Genomic DNA, 10,200 nt, shown 5'->3' on the forward strand with positions numbered 1-10,200 from the left:
ACAATTAGGTACACTGAATAACAATGACAGGGTAATCCACTAAAATGGGCCCCTTTGCACTACATCATAGGAAGGCCTATGATCATGAGGCGATCCTGGATTTTGAAATTTACCACTGTTCACATGTGAGCTCATTGATATAAACTTACCCATACAGACTATACTCATACTTTGCAAGTAGCTCATTTTTTTTTTTGCATTACTATTATTGTGTAGAATATTTTTCTACCTAGCATAGTTGTTGCTCAAGAAAACATGTATAATAACTTCAGATTTGTTTTTCTGCAAAGCTTTAGACACAATTCATATACACAGCATGTAGGCAAAATTTCTCCAGTTGACAACCCTCCTTTATAATATCAAAAGCATAAGAATGACATCAGTGAATCCAGCACAACATTTCCATAATGAACAGCACCAGGGAAACTACATTATAAGTTCCATTTCTCATCAGTTAGGCTCAGGTGTTGCACCTGATAAAGGTCGAGACTACCTTTATAGCTGTCTGCCCAGCCCACCACTGGTGTTTAACACACTGTAGTTTACAACAGGTAGAAAGAGGAAGCTTGGATTGTAAGCAACTTTGTAAAAGTTCAAACAAGTTAAAACAAAAGTATTACATACCTATTCTCAATAAGAATCCTGAATATCAGGTTAGCACATTTCATAGCTCCATTTAAAGACACATGATTGTGGAGGGTAAAATAGAAACATGTAGCAATATATTTACTGTCACTGAAATGATAGCTAACAGTGACTTAGACATGAAGCTCATTTGTGAAGTTTCATGTTACATTTTTCACCTGGCAACTTAAATACATGTAGAAGTTATGCTAAAACTTCAATTATTCCAAGTATGAAAGAAATATTACATTTTGATCTAGATCTTCAGTTCCTATTATACTGTAAGCCTTTGAAATGTTAAGGCTGAAGAAACCAAGTTTTGAAGGGACAAGAGGAAGTAAGAACAGTGCGAATACAGATGGAACACATGGTAGCTTTCTGCCTTCACCATTCTACGTGGACAGGCTGCTTTCCGGGCAGCAGGTGGTGTGGCTGTAAAAAGATCACACATTTGTCAGTAACTATGTAGGATTTTTGGCACTGCTAGAGCCTAGCATTACAGAGATAGGGCAGCAAATAAAATTCCATCAAGCAAAGTTTTGACAAGTCTGAAATTTTTAGAAAATGATTTTTCAAACAAGCAAACTTTCTTGGTTCTTTCAGTCTTGCCTTGTGGAAAACTCTGCATCATTAAAATAAAAATACCTTTTTTTAAAAGAATCACTTCACAGCAACCAGATGAACATCTGGCAGCAAAGTAACATTAAAATGCCATCCTTTCAAAGGAAGAGCAAATACGTGCCTCCTCCATTAGGAGCATTTCTTTTTGGCAGGGTGTAGGCTCACAGACTTTCCTTTTATGGACTTTTTTTTTTTTTTGCAAAAGTTCCAAGGCTCAATTTGGACCTGCTTTTCCTGTATTTTCTCAGTGGTATATGGACAAGAGTATGTTAAATCTATGAGAAATCTAGGGTCAAAATGATTTTCTCATGCACCAGGGACGTAAGTAAATGTGCGCAGACTGTGGTTAGAATCCCCCTGCTAAAAACTAGTAGTAGATGAAGACTGTTTTTCACATGTAACAAAAATATTTCAAAGTCAGTATAAATGTAATCATAAACAGGAACACTGGAGGTCTTATTTTGATGTGTGTTTTCTCCCCCTTTTTCATTATGTTTACATCTAGAAATAAAAGGATCAGATCTTTTAAAGCTTCAAATATTCCTTAAACTCTTCTCATATTAAAAAAATCTTATCGGGAAATTCAAAAATTTCCAAAATTATTTTTCTGTAAATAGTCTTTTGAAATAAGGTATATTTCATTATGATCTACATTTTTGTTTTCAAAGTCCCTCATAAAAGTTTCTTAATACATTGCAAAACTTATAAATAAGGTTGTAACTTTCCAGAGGGTGTGTGCTCTGGGATCCCTGCTGAGCCTCCACAGGAGTCTAACTTTGGCACCAACTCAGGCACCCCACCCTGCTATCCAAGACCAGAGAGGCCGTGGGGTTTGCTGAAATGCTTTAAAAACTGACAAGTTTCCATTGGAGAAACCATGGAGAATAACCTATCAGGGCAATAACTCTATGGGGAAAGAAAGAGAGAGAAGTAGTATTGCTGAAGGTATTATGCATGTTCAAAAGTTAATTTGGCTGTATTATCAGAGTTCTTCAGAGAACTGAAATTTGAGTTGAATTATATTTGGGGAGGCTGATCAAACTAAACAGTTTGATTATGAGACACACTCACGTAAAAAGAAGAAACACAGAAGACAAAGTGTCCTTAATTTGCGGTAGTATGTATTCCAACTTGGGGGAAGGGTGAAGGCATTTTAGCTCTGGAGCTCAATCATGACATTTCCACAGAGTTCTACAGTGCCCCCACATACGACAGGACAGGATGGAAGGGCCTGTTCGGGCCTGGCCTGGCTTGGCTGGACTCTCTTGCCCCTGCCGCACACAGCACGTGACACACAGGCAGCTGCAGTGTCAAGCTGGCAGCTCTCCTGGGGCTCTTGAGTGTTTATCAACTCAGCAGGTCAAAAGTCTGCAGACACTGGGTGGAGCAGCAGTAAGCCACAAAACTAATAGCTGTCCTCCTGGAAGGGGAAAAAAGGGAAAGAAGAACACTGTTAGTTCAAGATGAAAGACTCTGGACTTCTTCCGAGACAGTCTTTTTCCTCTGTTAAAAAAAAGAATTAAGCATGGTCAACAAACTGCATTATATAAACTCAAATGTCCTAAATCTGAGCACTGGAATTAGATGAGTTATGTGTGTTCATGTGTGTGCTCATTTTATTAGTGTTCAGATGACATAGTATCCTTAAGTTATCAGCTAAGGAAAAAGAAGCCTTTTGCATATTATCTTCTGAACTCTGCTCACTAGAACCAATAGTGCAAATGTAGAATTTGAAGTACTTTATAAAAATCACATAACAGAAAATGTCAACAATTTAGCTAGAACACATACATATCACAGAACTTAAACAATACCATTTGAAGGAATTTATCCTAAAAATACATTCACATTGATTGCTTGAAAAGAAAATTTCAGAACCTGAATGATACAGTTTGAGGATCTTCCCACATAACAGAGGAATCCCTTCTCAGACTCCCATCTGGGCACATTTTGCAGTGAGTCACGAGCCCTGTGGGGGCCTCTGGTCCATTCCAGAGAGCTCCAGCTGCTAGAGGCCATGTTTCCCACCAGAAGTGCTATCCACTGGTGAGGGGAGAACAGTCTACTGTTGTTTTCACAAGACCCCCTGTGCCGATGGTTTTCTATTTCCCCACCCCTTAATGCAGTCTCTGCCTTTCTCTATGGCCCAGGAAGGTGACATCCACAGACCCTACGAGCAAAGCTGCCTGATCTCTGGCTTCCGGTGAGGCCAGTGGGAGGCACCAGTGGGAGGCTGAAGGACAGGAAGAGAAGAGGGCTGAGTATTTCCACCCCACTCCCTCTCGGCTGTAGGACTAGTGCTCCTGCTGGGCAGGCCCCCTTTGACAGCCCTGGTTCCCATTGGGCTCCCCATCTCCCTTTGCCCTCTAGGCCTAAAGATGAAGGATGGTGACGGCTTCCTAGTGTTGCAAGTCTCAAGGGCCTCATCATCCTTGTAGGTGCTCTGAAACCTGCAGATAGCTCAGTAATCTGTCCCTCTTCATTAATTTCTCTTTGAAACCCCAGCTGAATGTGCACTTTGTCTTCCAGCTGCTACCCTGGCTGGTACAATATGTGTCACAAGGGTGGCCCAGGGAAAAAGCCCATCAAAACGGGACTCTGGGGTTGGGCTGATGAGTGCATGAATGGCTTCCGTTCTAGGGAGAAGTGGGACACTGCTAATCTGCAGCATGCTGTGGCATCATGACTACTCAAAATATCACTCAAACAGAATGCCAGCGGAGGCTCAGGCACTGGGAGACCAAGTGGCTATGGTACTTGATTGCTATGGCATCATGGTGAATTCAAAGTTCGTGGGGGTGAGATGGCTTCTTTTGACTGTGCTGAAGGAATTTCCTAAAGAAAAAGATAAGCTTAATGTCTTGAAATCTCAATTCAAGGTATGGGTAGAGAATCAGAAACTTTCTATCGTAGCCTTAAAGGAGTCCTTATTTTATAAAGCTGTAAGGGACATGGCTGAGGCCTAAATGTAGAGGCTGCAGAATCATATGCCACATAAAGGTATATTTATGCCAAGTCTCTCACACTAAGGTACATGTACTGGTTAAGAAGGAACAGGAACTTGAGATTTGAGATGGAAGCGTTTGGACAGGCACAAATCTAAGACCTTGAACCTGTAACATTTCCAAACATTTCTTTGCATCAGAAATAGACCTTTCCTCCTTTTAAGAAAACTAGCATTCTCTTGCATAAAAATATTTCAACGGCTTCGTCTAGGGTAGCTAGCTGAAAAAGAACTGCCTATTCTTTTCAGGATTCACCACTACCAACACTCATTGCCTCTAGGGCCATAAAGAGAGTAAAATCCTAGCATGATCCAGAGAGATCACTGCAAGATCTGCTCCTGGAGGAAATAACATACGTACTGAAGGAGCTGCAGGATCTTGCCAAATTATATTAGCGGGAACCTGGAGAGCACACACGGAAATTGATTCTAAGTATAGCAAACAGGAATAAATAAAAGGGTGGGTCAGGCCAACAGGGGCACTTTACATAGGCCTCAGGATTTAACGTGTTGCTCAAGCACCTGGGAATGGTTAACAGAAGCCTTGCTTGAGTGGAGGCCTACAGTCAATGAGACAGAGATGCTAGAACTCCCTCTGCAGACTCTAGGAGATCAAAGGCTTAGAGAAATGGGAACATTAGAGAAAAGGACCCAATGTGGTACACCCTGCTCAGCCACTTCCTGAAAATCTCTGGGAGATTGTTGAGGGGAATACAAACCGGAAGTAGCAAACACCAGAACTGTCCACTGTTTCTGTAGATGTCCCTGCCCCAGTCCTCTGGCTCAGGAAAACAGGCTTTTCTTGCAGATTTTTTTGTCTATGCTTGTTGGTGCTTATGGGTTGGAGGCTTCTATGGCATCCTAAGATACAAGAGGCAATAAAGTAACCCAGGGAACTCACCACCACTGTGTTGTTTCTCAAGTCCCAAGGTCCCTAGGCTGCCTGCCTTCGTTCTGCCTTTCAGAGTCTTCCTATGGTTGGTTGTTATGTTATGACCAGAGTGTTTTAGTTGTAAGAGGTAGGACCTAGAAGGAATGGGCTATTCTATCTCGGCAGAACCAAAGATCCCACCCAAATATATTTTACGAGTTGTTACGAGTATACCAACAAATCCACTGCCTTTGTATTGGTTAAGTCCTTAAAAATTCAGAAATGTGGCACCAGAAACATGACAGTTTTAGGGGAGGAAATTTGAGCTAAGCAATAAGCTCTATAGTTAAGGAAAAGATGCTGATAAATTCTACAAAGAACATCAGACATAACATTCATTGTTTTAGAATCTCTGAGCATATTCAGAGGCACAGCAGAAGAAAGAGCATTTCAGCATGGTTTTAAAATACAGAAATACCACTATTCCTTAAAAGAACAAATCACAATGCTGTTGGCACATACTGGAGCCCAGAAAAATCATAAGAAACGTGGGATTTTCTCAGCAAACGTGTTTCCTGATTAAAAACAAAAAGCATATCTTTGACTCATACAAAAATTCAAGCCAAAAGAAAAATATTTATAAGACAGTTGATTAGATGAAATCCTGAGCCTGTGTACACATTAATTTACAGAAGAATCATCTAATAACATATTGCATCTGCTTGTTACATTTATGTTAATAGTGACTATCTCTCATGTGAAGAACCTGTGTGCAAAATCAGAAGCTTAAATGTCACATACTTACTTCTTTCTTGATTGGTCCTTGCCATAGCCTTTGGAAGTAAGATATGTACATGAAAAGCATTGGTGGTTTGGTCATAGAATTCCCAGGGTGCAGTGTAGAGCATGGCACATAGCAGATGGGCAATAAATAATTTTTGAATGATACAACAAGGATGAAACAGTTAAAAAAAAATCACTTAAATTTGTTGAAGAATATTTTACTTGTGGGAAATTTCATAAGTCACCCTAAGAGGGTGCCAATGAAAAGGCTTCTGCTGAAAAAAAATCCCCAAAATGGGGATTGCAAATAATGTCAGCATTGCTGATACTACTTGGTTTCATAGAAGAAAGTAATATTCACAAAGAGCAAGGGTAAGCAAGGGTAAGGAAATGTAAAACATTTCACAAGTGACGAACCAGATAAGAATTATATAGGAGACATTATTAAAAAAATAAACCCCACAAGTAAGTGGGAGAAGGGAGTATTAAGTTATTCTGAAAGATGAAGGGAAATCACAAGACAAAGACAGTTCCACATGCCCTCCAACAAATGGGTCTCCATCCCAAGGCGCAATAATAACCCAGACACTTGGCACTCTCACTCCTGGAAGACCAAGAACTCCTCAAAGAACCAACCTATGTAAACCCGAGCTTGACAGTGGCCTGCCTGAAGCCACAGTGCTGTCCCCTTCATGGCACCCTGATGCAGCAGATGCTAAACCACATCTGCGGACTCACTGGATACATGAATAAACCAGAGGATGAGTTCTTTTGAGCTCTTTGGAAGTAACCTGAAAGTATTTTTTATAATAAACCACTGGCCTACCAATGTTTCAATAATTAAAAATATTTTTAATTTCTAAAGCAATACCAGTTGGTTGCAAAAATTCAATATTACTCAAAGGAAACCACCATTACTTTGGTGCATGAGTCCTTCAGGACTTTTTCTACATATATACAATTGTTTAAGTATGTGTGTATGTGCATGTATATATATACATGTGCACATATATACACGTACATATGTTCATATCCATAATTGATGAAAATTGGATCACACTATGCATTCTTTCATCAACTTGTTTAAATAAATTTTTAATTTAACAAAAAAATTTTGCTTTAATAATCTTTCCTTTTCTTTATTTAACCTGTATAAAGTTTTAGGCAGAGAACTTTTAAAAATCCCTCTAGATATAATTTTTTTCCAAATTATTGTTTTGTAAATTTGTTAAAATATATCCTGAGTATGTAGAATTGAAAATTAAAGTTCCCCCATCCCCACCATTTCATAATTCCACATTCTTCCCTCCCAAGATAACCATAGTAAAGAGTTTGCTCTACATCCTTCTGGATTTTTAGTGCATATACTAAAACTACACACACACACACAAACATGAATATATATACATGTCAGGGGCAGCAAACCCCGCCCCCTGACCTTGTGCAGTAGAAAAATCTACTAATTTTCCCTGGTCACGGGGGTGAGAAGGGACGGACATCATTATTTAAGTAGTAGTAAAGTACTCAACTACTTAACTACTAATAGCCTACTATTAGGTAAGTTACTCAACTGGTTTATCCAATATATTTATTGAAAAAATGTTTCCAATACATTTATTGAAAAAACCTGCATATATGTGGACCTGTTCAAACCTGTGTTGTCCAAGGGTTGATATATATGAGGGGTCTTCAAAAGCTTCGCAGAAAAATAGAATTAAAAGATAATACAAATCTTTCCATGAACTTTTTGAAGTATCCTCGTGTGTGTATATGTATATATACACACATATACATAGTTCAAAATATCTTGTCAGAATATCAGAGAATATTTAAGTTCATATTGATGAATACTATTTTAAAATTTCTTCATGCTATTTAGTGATCCACTTTGTAGCTAACTGTACAGCACAGTAGCTGAAACACAGATATGGAACCAGACTGCAAGAGTTCAAATCCCAGCTCTGCTATGAGAACTTGGCCCAGTTTCTAATCTTCCTATACCTCAGTTTCCCCTATAAGATGGGGTTATATTAGGTTGGACCATATGGAAATGCTAAGCCATGTGACTCACATGATTCAACTTAACAACAGTATCTATCTCACAGTGCTAAAATAATAGGTAATACAGTTCAGCTTCCAAGCTGGATCTCCTGACACCTAGACCAGTGAGTTCTTTCCTTTGCATCCCAAGGTCTGATTGCACAACAGCCGAGACGTCACCACTACAAAACCTGAGTGCACAGTGTAGTGCCTGCTATGGCTAAAACTTAACTCAGCAATATGGGAAGAACCACTAGGATACTGGGACATGTGAAGTTCCTGACTCAAAATACCCTGATGATTTAACCTTTTGAATGCTTGTGATGGTTAATTTTATGTGTCAAATTGGTTAGTCTATGGTGCCCAATTGTTTGGTCAAATACCAGTTTAGATGTTGCTGTGAAGATATATTTTCGAGATGTGATTAACATTTAAATCAGTAAACTTTGAGTAAAGCAGATTACCCTCCATAATGTAGGTGAGCTTCATCCAATCAGTTGAAGGTCTTAAGAGCAAGGAAGTAGAAAACACTCTCCTCAACACTGCAACATAGAAATTCTGCCTAAGTTTCCAGCCTGCTGCCCTGCAGAATTTGGACACAACACGCAACATCAACTCTTACCTGAATCTCCACCCTACCAATCTGCCCTACAGTGTTTCGCACTTGTCAGCCCCACAATCGTGTGAGCCAATTCCCTAAAATCAATCAGTCTCTCTCTCTCCCATTCTCTTAATCTGAGAGAAAAGTCCCTGAGAGATTCGGCTACTGGCAGTGCAGTGCTGCTGTAACAGATATCTACACATGTGGAAGTGGCTTTGAAATTGGGTAATGGGTAGAGGATGGAAGAGTTTTGAGATGCATGATAGAAAAAGCGTACACTGCTTGAAGAGACTGTTGGTCGAAGGAGATTCTGGTGAGGGCTCACCAAGGGAAGAGGGGAGCTGTAGAGAAAGTTTCTATTGTATAAGAGAATACATAGAAGGGTACTTCAAAAAGTTCATGTAAACACAGAATCAAAAGATGATACAAATCTTCCTATGAACTTTTTGAAGTACCCTTGTAAATAGGTAACAATCCACTACTTGGCAATTGGCACCTGAAGTGGGGGAAATCTTGTTGGGCTGAGCCCTTAATCTGTGGGATCTGGTGCCATCTCCAGGTAGATAGGTCAGAATTCAATTGAGTTATAGGATACCCAGCTGGTATCTGCTGGAGAACTGACTGGTTGCTGGTGGGGAGTAATCCCCACAAATTTTGGTGACCAGAGGTGAAGTATTCAGTATTGTATTTAGTGACTATGTATACAAGAGGAAAAAACACTTTGGTTTTTTCCTTATCTCAGAGGAGACCAGAGGGGAGACTATTATGGGTTGTATTACCCCCTCAAATTCATATGTTGAAATCCTAACCCCTAGCACCTCAGAATGTGACTACTCTAAATTGAACTGTGTTCTCCCAAATTCATATGTTGAAATTCTAATCCCCAATATGATGATATTTGGAGATGGGGCCTTTGGGAGATAATTAGGCTCAAATAAGGTCTGAGGATAGGACCTTCATGATGGAATTAGTGCCCTTATAAGAAGAGACACCAAAGAGTTCTCTCGTCTCTCTTCTCTCTCTCTCTCTCTCTCTCTCTCTCTCTCTCTCTCTCTCTCTCTCTCTCTCTCTCCCCCCCCCCCCCCCCCTCCTCCCCCCTCTTTTCCACGTCTCATCCTCTCGTCTCTCTTCCTTTTCTTCTTTTTTTCTCCTTTTTTCCCCCATCTCTGTCATCCAAAATATATACTGTCTCCTCCAACTTACTTAATTCATTTAGAGCAGCTTGTGCCTATTTGCTGGGTTCTCATGTGGTTGATAATGAATAAAGAAGCAAATGAGTTGTTCAATTATTCACATTTTTCTGAAACTTTTTCTATGAAGTGGATCTATCTCTTTCTTGTTCTTCTTCACCTCCTGAGAGCTTTAAAATATATTTTGTGTTGTCCTTGTCATATTTCCCCAAGTCTCACTCCCACTCTACTAATGCAGTTTACTAGGTTGTGCTCCTCTTTAGCTGTCATCCCTGACTAGATATCCTTACACTCATGCATCCTATATTTATTACTAAAAACTGAACTTTTTCTTAATATCACTCTAGAAAGGGAACAGTGAGACATAACCTTGAAGGTAACTGCTGGCTGGATTTAGTAAAGCTAGAAGGGAGGTTGTGGTCAAGTGTTTGGAATTAAAGGAGAGATATTTAATGAAAGGCACTTA

At 39.7% G+C, this 10,200-nt stretch overlaps 1 protein-coding gene across 2 annotated transcripts in view; it reads right to left on the minus strand.

The window, feature by feature from the left end:
• Positions 1 to 332: 332 nt before the first annotated feature.
• LRRC28 (leucine rich repeat containing 28) overlaps positions 333 to 10,200 on the minus strand; it is a 143,764-nt gene continuing 133,896 nt past the window's right edge. For both annotated transcript variants that reach the window (XM_008578520.1, XM_008578526.1), the window contains one exon: positions 333 to 2,665. In XM_008578520.1, the coding sequence (XP_008576742.1) occupies positions 2,593 to 2,665 (73 nt within the window). In that variant the 3' untranslated portion in view covers positions 333 to 2,592. The remainder of the gene's footprint in view (positions 2,666 to 10,200) is intronic.

The sequence above is a fragment of the Galeopterus variegatus genome, unplaced genomic scaffold (assembly GCF_000696425.1).
Source record: "Galeopterus variegatus unplaced genomic scaffold, G_variegatus-3.0.2 Scaffold75, whole genome shotgun sequence".
Taxonomy (NCBI): domain Eukaryota; kingdom Metazoa; phylum Chordata; class Mammalia; order Dermoptera; family Cynocephalidae; genus Galeopterus; species Galeopterus variegatus.